Source organism: Mangifera indica, chromosome 9, assembly GCF_011075055.1.
Source record: "Mangifera indica cultivar Alphonso chromosome 9, CATAS_Mindica_2.1, whole genome shotgun sequence".
In the NCBI taxonomy this organism is placed as follows: Eukaryota; Viridiplantae; Streptophyta; class Magnoliopsida; order Sapindales; family Anacardiaceae; genus Mangifera; species Mangifera indica.
Window position 1 is genome coordinate 1642217 of NC_058145.1, and position 16826 is coordinate 1659042.

Below are 16826 nucleotides of genomic sequence, written 5' to 3' on the forward strand. Positions count from 1 at the left end.
TAATAAAAATTAAAAAAGCCCCTCTAGATATTAAATTTAATTAAAACCCTATTATTCTTATTTTCTTTCCTCCCCACCCTCAACTTTCTTGGAACCCAATTGACAATCTCACTTTTGATGACTCATCTCTGAATTTGATTCAACTTCCACAAACACTTCTAGTGCCAATTTATCTATCTTTGGCTCATTTCCCCAATGATATTATCATTCCCACCTCATTTCACATCAATAGAATCTAGTAACATATCTCACATGTTAATCTACTCCTTTTCAACTCCCTCTGATGTCGATTACAACTTTTGACAACTCGTTCCATTGATATCAACCATTCTCAATTCATTTGATGTCGACTTCACCACTAGTGCTAATAAAATTACAATCGAGTAGTGGTTAGAGTTTTAAGAGTATAAGTGCAAATTTTCAAATTTGTTAAAAGGATAAATTGTGATGGACATTTTTAAAATTGATAGATGATGAAATTATTATTTTGCCCTTATACACTATTTTTTTAAGTATGTGAACAGCTTTTGATTTTGGTAAAAAAGTGTTATTTATACTATTAAGGCTGGAAAAGTGTTGGGTGGGAACTGTGATTTACTCCCCATCATAATCATTTAACTACAAGCATGGCATAAATAAACGGTAGCATACTGATTCATTGACATAAATGTATTGTGTATTCGTGCCCCAGATAGACCGCATTGGTTTGGGCATAAGGTCTCATTACAAAACCTTCTGTAGGGAGGAGCCTCAATTAATTGCATTAAATATTGATACATAAAACGACTTCTTTTCTCTACTATTTTGTCACCAACCAACCAGTTTCGCCATTGTTGAAAAGCTTAAGCTCAAACTCCTAGTAGTAGCCATGTCTGTAAGTTTCTTCTCTCTTTAATTCTTTGCATGGAAAACTCGCTAAAAGATCAATTCTGGAAGTGGGATTTTAACAATGTACGTCGTTTTCAGATGGTGGAGGTCAGAGTTCCAAATCTGGATTGTGAAGGCTGTGCTTCTAAGTTGAAGAAAGCCCTCTTCAAGCAAAAAGGTATAGCTTAAATTCATGTCTTGTACCTTATATTAGAAAAATGGGTTCAACTAGGTGGAGATTAAGCCTTAACTATGTTTTTAGACCCAACAAAGGCCTGGACGTAGGGCTGGACCCAAATCAAGCTCAAGTTCAAAAGTCGGTTTTGTTCGAATTGATTTAATTTGCAGTTAAATTAAGTTCAAGTTAGGAGGTTTGGTTTGTTTTTAAAACCTAGTTGAATCTGAACTAGTGAGAGTTCGGTTTGGTCTACTTATAAGCTAAGTGGATGGTTCAATTCAGTTTGAAATTGACTCGTGACTCGATTTGAATTATCTTAAGTGATTGTTAAAACAATATGGTTTTGGTCCCAACAAAAGCTTGAACCTGAATCAAACTAGCTTAGCTGGAATTTGAATCGAGTTCGAATTAAAATGTTTACTTTGTTTTTAAAACCGAACTGAACTTAAACTAGAGATAGTTTAGTTCAATCTAGCTTGTAAGTCAGGCAAATGGTTCAATTTGATTTGCATTTGGCTCGTGATTCAGTTAAAAAAGAATTGTTAAAATAACATTGTTTCGTCTATTATTAAATTGAACAATATTGTTTTGTCAATGAGTCATGAATTTGAATAGTGAATTCAACAACAAATTTGAGTAACTTATAGTTTTGGCTCAACAAACTTGAACTGAATTCAATCTAAACTATTTTTCATTCGAACTAAACTTGAACCATTGGGTGTTTGGGTTCAGTTCGATTTGTATCCACCCCTAAACCTTCAATTTTGGTATGTCATATTTTTTGTAGGAGTTGAAGAAGTAGAGGTAAAAATGGAGATGCAAAATATTACGCTGAGAGGGTTTGGATTGGAGGAAAGGAAGGTGCTGAAAGCCATTAAACGAGCTGGAAAAGCAGTAGCGCCATGGCCATTTTCGGGATACTCTCATTTTGCTTCCTTTTACAAGTATCCAAGCTACATGGTGAACCATTATTATGATAAACATGGAACCAGTAATGACGCACATACGTTCTTCCACACTCCCTCTGTTTACTCAGTTGCTGTGGCGTCTGATGAAATTGTTGTCTCATTGTTCAGCGATGACAATCCTCATGCCTGCACTATCATGTGATTAGGCAATGCTATGTGCATAAACTTTTGAGTATACAATTTGGTATATAGCTTATATATAATTATATGATTAAATATTACTTTATTTTTAATTTAAAGTTATCTAATCACATATTAAAACGTAATCTGTGTACTTAATTGTGTATTCAAAATTGTGTACACATAGTTTTATTGTATGTAATTTTCACCATGAAATTTCTAGTCTTTAAGTCTCATGCTTCTTTGTAGTTGCTAAAAAACTTTAATTCATATTGGTTAATATTTAGTAATTGTGGTTTTTGGTTCATTTGTATGTTTCAATAAAACCATATACACTTAGTTTTGAACTTTCAATTCAGTATATAGATGAAGTGTTATCAAATGATTAAGTGATTTAAATTAAAGATAAACTAATATCCAATTACATGATGAAATATCATCTATTACTTAATTGAATCCCCGAAATTGGATACTGATAATATTATTCTTTTGAGTTTATACCTATACTTCTTGTCATTATAGCAATTGAGGTGGTTCAATTCTACATGAATCATTCTATGACTATGAGTTTATTTATCTTTGGGTTTTTTTCAATTAAGATTGGATTCGAACTGAGTTAAATTTGAATTTGAGCTTGCTTCAGTAGAGTTAAACTCTAGTGTAGCGTGTTTCAAAGGTGTTCGAGGAGTCAAGCTCAAGCTTAGCTTGTTTCAAAGGTGTTTGAGTTCAACTCGTTTGATTCAAGTATGAGCTTGATTTGATACTAAAATAATGTTTTTTTAATGTATATTAATCAAAATGATATCATTTTAATGGATTCGTATTGAATTTTTCAACCTTGCGAGTTTGAGCTCAAACAAGTTCTACTTAAATTAAACCCTAGTTTCAATTACTAAAAATATAAAATCAAGTAATGGAAGCCAGAGTTATTGGTATGGTACGAAATATAATAAATATGGCACAATGTGATAAAATACATTGTAGGAAGCAATATTTATCTAAGATATATCAAAAACTATAAAATATGATGGGTGTATTATATAATACAATATAATTAATATTATATGATATAATACATATTACCAATACGAATTAATACACTTTTTCTGGAAAAATTTTGATGTGATAGGGGTGTATTTTACAAAAAATTAAAATTTTAAGAGATGTTTATGATATTTTTTAAGATAATAGTGCGACAATTAGAAATTTTATTATTATTATTTTATTATAATTACTTTAAAAATATGTATTCCATGATAAAATATACGATATAAAAAATTAAATTTTTAGTATATGATATAATATGCCATTTTAATGTCATTAAAGTTAGATATCCGATCATAAATAATATTATGCAATTATGGAAAAACTAATTGATGAGGATTACAAAACAATATCCATACATAATGAATTGTTTGTGGACAAACTGGGGACCCTATGTATTGGAGTTCAATAATATTTCATGCAATAAGACATTATTGCTTTGTGATTAACTGATTTTAAATTAGATATCTAATAATAAATAATACTATATGTATAAACAAATTATACAAACTTATCTGTAAAAAATACAAAAATAAATGAGAGTTTGTTATTAAGTGATATAATTGTTTGCTTTTTTTGGTTAGTTTAAAATCATGCTATTAAATGATGTCATACTTGTTGTATTACTCACTAATCATATTACAATGTCGCGTCATTATTTAAAGATTACTTTGTTTGGAATATTACATTATGTGGGCGTTTGGTTGAAAGATTTAAAAATTACTCTAATAATTTATTTTTATTACTTTGTTTAATTTGTGAAGTAATAAAATATTTTGGTAATTTTAATTTTATTATTTCTAACAAAAAAATAATTATTATTTATATTTATTAATTTTTATCAAATTTTATTAAACATTATAATCATTTATATCCAATAAAATCAATAATTTTTTAGATAACCTATCCTTATATAATCTTTTATTTTTTACAATAAAATATTATTTAAACAAAATACACCATATTAGTATATATCATGTGATGCCATCGAAAATTTTCTTATTAGTAATATTCAAGATAATACATATATTTTACTTTTGAACTTTTCTATGGAGATATGAAAAAAATATTATAATATTTTTTAAAGTAATAATGTATCATTTGAATAATTAATTAAATATTCAAAAATATAAATCAAGCAACTGAAAGTATCTCATTAGGCCAACTTTTGTCTTTTGGCATATGGTGCTCCACTAGCTACAGGGTAGAACAGGACGCCACACTCTTTCACCTCGTAACATTCAAGACGTCTGCCTTCCATATCTTTAATACAGAATTGAAACAAAACTTCACCATTGATAGACAACCAAGCGGACGAAGGCCGAAAATATCTATATTTACAGATTATGTGGTCTGAGTCAACAGACGGCCGAATGGGCCAACAGGTCCAAGACCTTTCTGCCCTTTTCTCATATTGCTCACCATTTGATTTGAGATGCAACTTACAGTGAACTCTAAACACTTCGCTCATATCATGATCATCTCGGAATGATATAACAATGCAGAAAAATAAACGCACTAGGTCATTATTCAAACAGCCTGGTGGCAGCTCTATAAATGATCCCTTACTTTTGAAAGTAAACCACTCTGGAATTGAACTTCCAGGAAAACATGCATACTCAAATGGTCCCTGTACAGTGAAAATCTTTAGATCAAGTATGAAATTATAAGATATGTGATTTATTTTAAAAAAAAGGACAAATAAAAGGAGAAATTGACGTACAGTTGCACCACGGTGAATATTTTGTAGAGCAGATTTCACAATGTCTTCAAGGGCACTCTGGTCCAGTCTAAAACAATTGCTGAAATCGACTGTCTTAAGCCTCCATGTAGTTGACGATAAAATTGATAAACCAGATAATAATTCAAGTGATTTACAATTCTGTGCTTTTATACATTTTATGCTCGATGGAAGCTCTGGTAAGGATTTAAGCACGTCACAGCAGCTCAAACGGAGCCAGGACAAATTAGAAAGATTTATGATACTTGTCGGTATGCTCTCAAATTTGTTTCCGCCTATATCTAACTGTTGTAGTGAGGTTAATTGGCCAAGACTGCAGGGTAACTCAGTGATACAACAATCAGATAGATCTAGAGACCTGAGACATTGCAAACCTGATAAAGGAGGCAATATCAAACCCACGTGTTCCTCACCCTTAGATCCCTCAAAAGATAACTCACGGAGGTTATTCAAACATACAATGGATGGTGGTACTTCCCTTATACCAGTACCTTCAGCACCAAGTTGAATCAAAGCTTCTAAATTTCCTATCTCATTAGGCAAATTGTTAAGTTTCAAACAACCAGAGAGATGAAGATATTTAAGACACTTCAGCTTACCAATGCTACTTGGAAGACTCTCAAGACAACAATCTGTAAGATCTAATGTCTCTAGTTTGGATAGATACTGAATTGACAAGGGTAGTTCTTGTATTGCACTTCCATTTAAACTTAAACTCTTAATATTACATGGGAAGCTTGAAACTATCTTAAGACCTGAGAAATCAGAGAGATCCATACCTTCAAGAGCATTCAAACTAAAAATACTGCTTGGCAGATTCTCAAGTCTTGAGCAACCGTCAAGAGTTAGATTTTCAAGAGACTTCAACTTACCAATGCCGCTAGGAAGACTCTCAAGCCTTGTACAATCATGCAGATTCAAAGATATTAATTTAGATAGACTCTCGATTGACGAAGGCAATTCTCTAATTGCAGTTCTACCTAAGTGTAACTCTTCAACATTACATGATAGACTTGGCACCGTACCCAAATTTGAACAGCCATTGAAAAAAACTTCTCGCAAAGATTTTGAATAAATTCCTGATGGAATACTACGAAGGCTTGTGCAATATGTCAAAATTAAGCTAGAAAGCTTATTGAGATATTGACTAGATAAATGAATCTCAATCAAACTTGTACAACCCTCTAAATTCAGAGTCTCAAGATTTTTGGCCAATGAAAGGTCAGGACATTTCAGTAACTGTCTGGATCCCTTGAGGTTAATGCGTTTTAAATTTACAGTATTCTGTAATGAAAAAGAAATTAAATAGATAAGATTTACCATAGAAATTAGTATATATATATATATATGATATCTTGAATTGACAATGTGCTTTAGTTTCATAAAAATAATAACATATAAATACCTGGACCCCAGACCAAAGTTGCTTAATGATGCTTTTAGGCATCTCAAGTGCAACAAGGTTCTCTGGATGAAATTTTGGAGGCAATGATGTCCATGCATACCTATGCCAAAATAGGTACCTTAGCTCAGGGAATTCAAATTCCACATCTTGAAATCCATACAACTTATTAAAATTCTCTCTACAGTGCGAGCTATCGACTTTGAGATATTTTAGGCTTTGCATCTTTGAAAAAGCATGAGGAGTTAAGTGTATTTCTTCTACTCGAGACGCATCTAGATATATGCCTTTAATTGCTTCAGTTCCCTAATCAACAAGAGAAATGAAGTTAGAAATGATACACACTAATGTTAATGCATTTTTCATGTTTATATATAGCACACAAATGAATAAGTAATGTATTTTCCTCACCTTATTTCTTGTCAAAACATGATATATATCTTTATGGTGAAATAAACGATTGCGTTTGCTAGAATCTTCAATAGATTCTTGTCGAACAATTTCTTTACCCATTTCTTCAAGTAAATCATGCATTGTTATCATATTATATAATACAACAATGAGAGACTTATCGATGAGAACACTTAACCCAATCTCTGTGGAGAAGTCACAAGAATCCATGACATCTATTATAAGATCTCTATCTTCCCCTTTAAAAATGCATGCAATATCTAAGAATATTTCCTTTTGTTCATAATCTAATCCATCAAAGCTTATTTTCAACACATCTTGGATATCCTTAGGAGGACTTCTTTCTATTTTATTCATTGCACTTTCCCATTCTTGCTTTCTCTTTCCTAATAGAGAAGAGCCTAAAATTTTAAGAGCCAATGGGACACCTTTAGCATATGTTAGCATTTTTTCTGATAGCTCCATGTACTCTTTAATTGTATCCCTATTGTGTCCGAAGGCATGACGGCTAAAAAGCTGAAGAGCTTCAAAATGACGTAATCCCTCAAGCTCGTATATCTTATCTGCCCCACAAGTTTTAAGAACTTGTTTATCTCGTGATGTTATAATAATTCGACTTCCTAAACCTAAACATTTGGGATCTCTAATTAAATTTTCCATTTGGTTTAAAGAAGTCACATCATCAAAAACAATGAAAACCTTTTTTATGGGCAAGTCTTTCTTTTGTATCGGTGAGTCGTAGATTGACATTTGTATCCCCTAATATTGTGGAAAGAAGTTCTTTATGCATGGAAGTTAGTCCTCTACTTTTATCTGATTCTTCCCTAACATTTTCAGCGAAGAAAGAACCTTCAAAATCGCTCCAATATTTGTTGAATATTGCACGACTAATAGATGTCTTGCCTATTCCACCAAGGCCCCAAATCCCCACAATGCAAACATCATTGGACCCAATTTCCAATAAAGACTCAATTTCTTTGATGACAGAATCTACTCCAATTAGGTCACTGTGATCACTTGGAGACATTTTTGTTAGTCTCTTTGATATATCTGTAACAATTTCTTCTATGAGTTTAGATTCAGATCTAAAAAGATAAAAAAAACGTTAGTTAGTATGAATAAATCAAAGAGAGAAAGATATCACATATTTCATTCCAATAGCTGATCTAACAAATTTGTTACTTGATCAAAGATATGTCACTTCTTCATTAAGGAAATTTCTCCAAATAAAATTATATTTCTTTTCCTTAGTTGGCTTAAAAAATATAGCACTAAGTAAAATATTTTCAAAGAGAACAAGTAAAATATATACGTACTTCTTGCCATCTATAGGACATCCAGAGATACTGCCTACTTCCATCAAAGCGGTCTTCCATCTCTGTAGCACATCTAACCTCTCCTCAAAACGCTTTTCGAGTGCGGCAAATGCTTTCCCAAAAGCTCCAGTTTGATTCCTTACATTTGATGGATCAACGTGATAGAAAATTGGTATTACCATCTTTTTGCATTCAAGGATCTTTGCAAGTTCTTCTAAACACCATCTGGAAGAGGCATAATTTTCTGACAAAATGATAACGGAAATCTTTGACTGTTCAATTGCCTTCAATAGAGATGGTGAAATTTCTTCTCCTCTCTCGAGTTCGTCATCGATGAAAGTTTGAATCTTCTTACGACGCAAAGCTGCGTCCAGATGGCTTGTAAAATTATTCCGGGTGTCCTCGCCTCTAAAACTAAGGAAAACATCATACTTTACGGCTGGATTGTTGGAAGAAGAAGCCATCAACTTGAACTGATGAGACGCTTTGATCAGATCTGTCGGATAGAGCTAAAAAATCCGGTCTCACTCTTCACACTACAGAGAAAACCAAGACAAAAGTTAACAAGAATAACTCTATATGAAATTTTTACCGTATCAAGTCCGCACACACTTCGAACTAGAATAGCTTAAATAATATTTTGGAATTTTACCATTGTCGTGAATTTCAGTCATTGCATGAACTTGCAGAATTTCTTTTTTACGAAAGAGAAAATTAAAAATCTGCTTACATGGTAATAAGATCGGCTGATTGTTCCGATTTACTGGCAGTGAATCAGAAATTGATTACCAATGGTAACTGAGCTAGTCTGGTTTCTTCTTCTCTTAGGGTTAGGAGACCCACTATCTGACGTGGAGGAGGATGAAGTGGCAGGCTCTGGGGAACGCCGCCGACTCTGGTTTACTCTAATTACTTGAAAGACAATAATGAACTTGTATTTTTTCAGGCAGTAGCGAGATCAAGATAAGATAACCCAGACCATAGACTCGAATATAAGATGAGCTATCACATGGACCCACCAAGACGTTTCGAGCTACCAGCCAACAAATTTCGCCCCATTTTCAACAAAAATCAAGGCATTGGATACCCTGCCATTTTTCTTTATTGACTTGACTTAAACTTGTACAGTGTATGTGTCGGTGCCCTATTTCATTAATAACATTTAATAGTAAAAGTTTTTGTTAATGAAATTTGGTGGCAAAATCATGTCTTTGATCCCACAAATTTTTATTCAAAATTAATGTTCAGCTTTTGAAAAGCGGTGGATGTTAATTATGGTTGGTCATTTATGAAGAGTAAAAACTCATCAGATTTATTAACAGTCACATGATTTGTAATAACTCTAATTAATTAGAATTAACTTATAAATAAGAGAGCCGATGAAGTTTTTTTTTTTTTTCAATAAGAGAATTTTTTTTAATATCTAAAGTGAAAGTGATAATTAAATTACCTCTTATATTATCTATCACATCACCATCGGTAATAAAAGAGTATCAGAATCTTTTATTACTTATAAATTAAATAAAATAATATAAATAATAAAAGATAGATTACCAAAATATTTTTTTTTCCCTCAGCTTCAAATGCCCCCTTAAGTTTTTAGTGTTTAATGATAAAATAACAATTTTATCTTTACATATAATTCAAACTTTTATCCGAAATTAGTCTATGGGTAGAGTTTTGAGCTTTTAAATTACCGTGATAATGATTTTTAGATTGAGGCAAAATCATATCTTTGAACCTCCAAATTTTCAATCGAAATTAGTGCTCAGTTTTTTAAAAGTGATGGATATCAATTATGATAGGCTATTTATGAAGTACAAAAAATCATCATTTTTTTAACAGTTGCATGATTTGCAATAACTCTGATCGATTAAAATTGGCCTACAAATAAAGAAGCCAATGAATGTTTTTATTGGAAAGTAGAAGAAATAGAGAAAAGATAGAGAACCCATTTAAGAGAATTTCTCTGTGTAATCTTTGTGCTTTCTTTTTCTCTTATCTATTTTTGTATCTCTCTATTTTTTTTCAACCCTTGGAGATTTGCCTGAAGTTTTGTATTTTTCTCCGTAGAAAAGAAATTTTTGCTCCTGTAAAAATTTCTTGGACAACACATTGGATGCTCTGCCATTTCTCTTAATTGACTTGACTTAAACTTGTATTATTGCATACTGTATGTGACGGTGCTTATTTGATTAATAATACTTAAAAGTAAAACTTTTTACTTAAAAGATGGAAATTGAAGAAAGTAGGGAAAGTGGACATCATCTCAGTTGGGCCAGCCGAAGAAGAAAAGAAAGAAGAGAAGAAAGAGGAAAAGAAAGAAGACAGAAGGAATCAGAGAAAGAGAAAAAATGATGAAATTTTGCTGTAGTAAATTATAGCAAATTTTTTTTCATGCATTAGATTTAAATTTTTTTTTACAAGAGTAGCCAGATTTCTCTTTTTATAAACAAGTAATATTAAAATGAATGAAGGAAGAAGTTTTGGGTCCATAAGTTTTCTCTTTCTGGTTCTTATTATTTGATTACAGCTTAGAGGTTATTCTAAGTCAAATCAATAAAACTAGGTGTATCCAATCAGTTGGGTTGATAAATGATATATTATCATATGATTGATTAAAGTGAATGAAGGAAGAAGTTTTGTGTCCATAATTTTTCTCTTTGTTCTTATTATTTTATTATAGGTTAGAGGTTATTCTAGGTCAAATCAATAAAACTAGATGTATCCAATTTTGATAAATCAATTGAGTTTATAAATGGTATATTATCATATGATTGATTGATTCTAAATTAAAGATAAAACAATATTCAATTATATAATAATACACATCCAATTAAATATTTAAAATTGGATATCTTCTTCACCAAAAATTATCATTTGAAGGAGAAAAAACTGTAATAAATTGTAACACCCTTTTACAAACAATATAACTATATACACTTATAATAAGTATCAAATTGGGTATCATTGATGATGTATTACTATTTGATTTAATGATTTTGAATTAAAGATTAATAATAGGTAACATTCAATCATATTACAACATATTATTATTAGTATTTATTATGATTTTATATAACATTGCTCTCCTAAAAATCTCACTTTAACAAAGCATATGATAGTTAGATACGTATGTGCACTCACGGTGATAAGACTAGTTAAATACTATATGAATTCTCAAACTTTCAAAACATGTTTTGGGTCATAACTAATAACAAAATTATGAATGATTGTATATTTAAAAATGATAATATCTCAACAATAGGTTAGATTATTGAACTAAACTTATTTTGAATTATAAAATTGAAAAACAAAATTATGATATTATTTATTAAAAAATGATAATATTTTAACAATAGGCAGAGATTATGGACCAAAAAATTACACCAATTGTATCATTTTTCAACCATCTACATCTATCACTATTTTTAGGTGACAAAATCAATACAAAACAATAACATTTTACATGTAAATGAACACTTTTCATGAAGATGTGTATTCATTCAAAAGTTGATTCAGCTAGTTACTAGTGAAACTTTTAGTGTTCAAATTGATGAATAGATGTATCCTTATTTCAACTTGAAACTTTGAATTGCATTCATTAGCAGCATCGTCGCAATAAAATAACTTACAATGCACTTTGAGTTTGATTAAGGCTAGATTTGAACTGAACTGAGCTTTAACTTGGTTTGATTTGCATGGAGACCAGCTCGCTTCAAAGGAACTCAAGCTCAACATGTTTCAAAGTAGCCAAACTCAAGTTCAACTCGATTCAAGCTTTAAACTTGGTTCGATACTGAAACGATATCGTTTTAGTATATATTTGTTAAAATGACATTGTTTTGCATCAAATTTTTTTATGTTTGTGAAGTTGACAAGCCGACCAACCATAAAGCTCGAGCTCAAATTCAAACAAATTCGGTTCGAATCTAACCCTAAGTTTGACAATCAAAGCATGTAATTTATGGAAACTAGTTCTAATTTTCAGGAATAAGTGGCTAAAAGTTTAAGAAGGGTCAATAAGCGTAAATGACATGTTGCATTGGCATGTACTTGAGTGCTTATGGTCGTGTCTCAATGTAAAATCATTGTGATATGCACGACAATATAAGAAGAGAGTTTAAGGTTCTTGATTTGTATTGAGATGATAGTAAGGAGTTGTAAGGGTGGTAAGTGCAAAGGTGAAGTCATGTATAATATTAATGAAGGAACTAAGTCATCTTTACACAAATTGATTGAGAGTTGGACCACTTTTCTAATGAGCCCAATACAAAAATAACCCTTGACTCTAAACTTAACTAAACCCCAAAAGTGAGTGTATTCAAGATGTCTCACTAACAATTCCATTGTGCCAAACCTCTAAACTATAACATTACATAGTAAATATGTTTATCTTAGAGCATAAGGTCTATCTTATAAGACTTGAAATGATGTCATATGATGGTTGAAAAGATGTGATTCTTTGGACAAAAGAATATCAAACAATGAGCTGCTTAGATGGAACAATACTGGTGATAACAAATTACAGGTCATCAATCAGTTATAATCACTATTCTTTTTAGTTTTCACACTTAACCTGAAGAGCATTAGATTAGCATTCAACAATAAGAAATTTGATAAACAAAGACTATAGAATTGTGATCTGCCTTTGTGCTACATTTATGAATCTTGTGGGGGCATTAGCAAGCCTAGTTAAGACTGAACTCATACTCAAGTTGGTCATATAGGTTTAGAGCTAGCCCATATTCAAACACAACTTAGCTCGAATCTTGCTCTAAATCAAGGGAGAAACAAAAAGTTAGATATCTGTAGAAAAACTAAAGAGAACAAGAAAATTACTCAATTTTCAACCAAATTGGTCTCCATCATGTTGTTGTCATTGCTAATACTTTCAATAACAAGATCACAAGGTCCACAACAATGATCACCCCTGTTACCAATCTTAGCAACATCACAAATTGCCTAGCTGCAATGGGATAACATCCATCCATGTCATTTTTAACAGTTCCAATTAAATGCCTTCATCGGAACATCAATTATCAGCGATTCCACCATATACCCTATCCGCACTGCTGCAAACATCATCATCCTAATCGTTTCCACTGTACAACCATTGTCTAACCTCAGTAGCCATAACGACCACTTCCAGCAACCAAAATACCACTCATTGCCCATTATTCACAACTTATTTCAACACCTCAATTTCCATTGGCTTTCCTTTATTTTATCTATGCCACAACCACCTCAACTTTATTCTTAGCCATGATCTGCTAAAAACTCTATAGACCCTTATAAATTCTCAATTCTTGGAAGTCTCATAAAATGGATAGAACCTGGTCAGAAGCATAAAGATCTCACATCTACAATGTGGTGATAATAATTAGAAAAAACTTATAATTTTAAACTGAAACAAGAATCTAGGTTAAACAATGAAGCTTAGGCAATATACAATGCTTAAGAAATAATCTAAAATATAAGAAATGGGTGGATCGATTGGATAACCCTAAAACCTCTATCAAAACGCCTAAATGAGTAAAGAAAGAGGATTAAAACAAAAATGCAAAACAGAGATAAGTAATTATTTAAGTAAATAAGTGATATCATTAAACCAAACAATAAAACTATGTATACACATTTTTGGTGTACAGTTTGAGTGCACAAATAATGTATCATATTATAATTAGAAGATTTTAAATAAAAATAAAATATTTAATTACATGATGACACATCATCTATATACTCAAATTGTATACCAAAAGTATGTACACATAACATTTCTCTAAACCAAGACATTCTGGTTGTAATATATTAGAAGTCTTCTATAAACAAAGAATGAGCACCAAACAACACAAGGATTGCACAAAGTGAGTATATGGAGACTGGAGTTAAAAGCAGAAAGATATATAGTATCTTATACCAACTAGTCTAGTGCACACCGTGTCGGAAACGAAGAATAGTATAGGAGTTGAAATAAATAAGGCGACCAAACTATTAATTAAGCACATAAAACAATTATCAATCACACACAGAATCACAAAAAGAAAACTGTGCCTATAATAATACCAATGAGTAAACCAAAATATGATCTGCATGAGCTCTTTACATGTCTCAACATAATAAGGCAAGCCAAATTCGACTCTTTCGAAATTCTGTCAAGCTTCCTTCTTCTCCCAATTTAATTTCCCTATACTGATTCCAGTTAAAGATTTATGGTCAACTCCATTGTAAAATAAATGATCTGTCCTTAAAGGAAGGTACTAATTATGCCCACAAAGGTCAGATCTCAAAACTCTAACAGGAAGAATTTTATGAGGATAAGTCCATCTTGATCTCTAATAGAAAAATATAATAATTAAAATTATATTTTGGTACTTCACAAATCATCTTGCGCCATCATGATAAGTATTAAGTTAGAATCTCATCATCTGTTAGGTGGGCCAACCGACCGACCGAGTTGGCGTCCATGTCACAGAACCTTTCTTTTAGCCAAGAATCGCATTATTGATCGAATCGGAGGGCAATTAAGTGTCGGGGACACTCTGATAATCTAATTAATCTTATACTGACATGCTAACACACAAATAAACCCATCAAGCAAGTTGGGAAGAAACAGTGAAAGGCACAATTTTAGCTTTCTATTGTATCTCAAGATTTGACACGAAAAATTTCAAAAAAGAATTAAATGTTTACCAGTCCTACTTCCTTGACACAATTACAGGGCAGCGGGTCCATGCTGTCAAGAATGCTGAATTGACAGGCATGTTCCCAGTAATGTTACAACTGAACAATTCCATATAGCACAATTGTTAGTTTTGAGAGAAGGTCGTTGGAGAAAAGGAAAAAAGTCATAGGTTTGAGAAAAAAATATAATTTTTTAAAATTAAAAAATTTTAAATAGAGGTAAAATTATTAATTTTTAAAATTTAGAGAAAAAAATATAATAAATTTTATACATTTTTGATATTATTAGTAAAATAATAATTTCACCTTTATCTTTAATAAAAAATTTTAACATTATCATAACATTAGTTAGTCATAATGGCCAATAATGAAATCTGGAATTTTAAACCTAAGCTGCGTATTTGCAAATCAATTCACCACATTGCCAATAGTAAAATCTAGAATTTTAAACCTAAGCTATAGAATTCGTAAAACAATTCACCACATTTATTTACCCCCAAATGAAATTAAGATATAAACTAATGAAACAGCTATCTAATTTTCAATTTGGTCATTATATAGTGAGGGGTAAATCAGTAATTGATATTTAGTTACAAAATTAAACTATTAAATTAATAACTTATATTGAAGGGTATTGTAATCATTTCACTGAAAACGAAAGAGGTAAAATAATCATTTAACCCTAAAACTAACAGAAGCCATTGACAGAATTGGATGATGGGTGGAATTTTGGGTTTTTGAAAAGTTGCAGTGGTATTTCAAGAGTATAGCAACCTTTGGGCGGGATTAAGTACTTTGGCCCAAAAAAAAAAAAAAAACAAAGCAAAATAGAATATTAACTGAATCACAGGCAAGAATGTATCAAGCTAGCTAAAAACAGGGAAATAAGGTACAGACCACGCAGATCCTTCAATATGGACTTATACCTGCATACATTCTCATCAATTTGCAGAAGACAAAATGAATTAAGCTAGCTAATAACAGGGAAATAAGGTACAGAGCAGGGGTGGATACGAACTAAATGAAATTGAGTCCGAACACCCATTGATTCAAGTTTAGCTGAAATAAAAAATAGTTTAATTTGAGCTCATCATGACAAAATTAAAGGTGATTTAAGTTCGGTTTGATTAAAAAATGATTCAACTTGATTTATAGCTCGAATTTGTGATTTGATTTAACAACTTATTAACAAAACGACACTATTTTGCCTATTATCATTTTACCCAATAATGGGTAAAACGACTTAATTTGTAAATGAATCACGAACTCAAACTACAAATTCATTCCATGGAGTTAGGCCATAAATTCAAATCGAACTTGAGCTATGAATCCTAACGACAGTTTTGAGCCAAAATCAAACTAAATACCCCTTACTTGAGTTTGATTAGTTTAAAAAATGAGCTAACTCTTTCAACTCAAACTCCATTTGAATTTGAACGAAACAAATTCAAATCGAACCGAATTGAGTCGAGATAGCTTCTAAGACCGAGCAACTTGGTTTGGATCTAGGAAGTACTAAATTATAACGAGCTAAAAAATATTCACCTCTGATTGCATTGGCTTGTTAAGTCTTATTCCTTGTAGCCTTGTTTAGATTCTTTGACCCAATCCAGCAAAAGGTTTCTGGGTTTCATAAAAAATGCCTCACAATTGTTAAATAACAAAAGGCAAAAACGTAGTCTTATCTGTTCCAATGAGGCGGTCCATCTCCGATCGGGTCGTTGTTATAAAAAATAAAAAAAAAACCCTAACATTAAAATTTACCTGGGAATAAACATGAGCATTCCAGCCTTGTTCCTCAGAGACATTACATTTAAAAAGGCCCTTCCTGGTTTCAGCAACTTCTAGATTACCTTTCCAGTAAGCGTACGGTTCTCTCTCTTGCCAATCCACTCTTTTGTTCCTTCTTTAAGATCCTCCAGTAATGGCTTCCATGGCTCTATATTGATCTTCAGGCAGCAAATTCTTTAAACGTCAGGCTTAGAACTCACAAAAGAACAGCTGAAAAGACCAAACTTAGAGTATATGTTGTTGAAAGTAGTCAATAAACATAATTAGGATTTTTTGTTTTGTTTTGTTTTAGAAATAAGATAAT

The 16826-nt window shown here is 31.5% G+C and overlaps 1 protein-coding gene and 1 pseudogene across 1 annotated transcript; one reads left to right on the forward strand and one right to left on the reverse strand.

Moving 5' to 3' along the window:
• Positions 1–884: 884 nt before the first annotated feature.
• Positions 885–2213, forward strand: LOC123225859 (heavy metal-associated isoprenylated plant protein 31-like). The gene is made up of 2 exons (XM_044650168.1): positions 885–1045; positions 1833–2213. The coding sequence occupies exons 1-2, from the start codon at positions 904–906 to the stop codon at positions 2153–2155; spliced, it is 465 nt and encodes a 154-aa protein (XP_044506103.1). The 5' UTR covers positions 885–903; the 3' UTR covers positions 2156–2213.
• A 2094-nt stretch (positions 2214–4307) lies between these two features.
• LOC123225858 overlaps positions 4308–16826 on the reverse strand; it is a 35473-nt pseudogene continuing 22954 nt past the window's right edge.

Bases quoted from the DNA above. Each gene is read 5' to 3' on its own strand.
- LOC123225859 (XM_044650168.1), top strand. From the start codon at position 904: ATGGAAAACTCGCTAAAAGATCAATTCTGGAAGTGGGATTTTAACAAT. The intron at 1,046-1,832 runs GTATAGCTTAAA...TATTTTTTGTAG, and splicing joins AGCCCTCTTCAAGCAAAAAG to GAGTTGAAGAAGTAGAGGTA.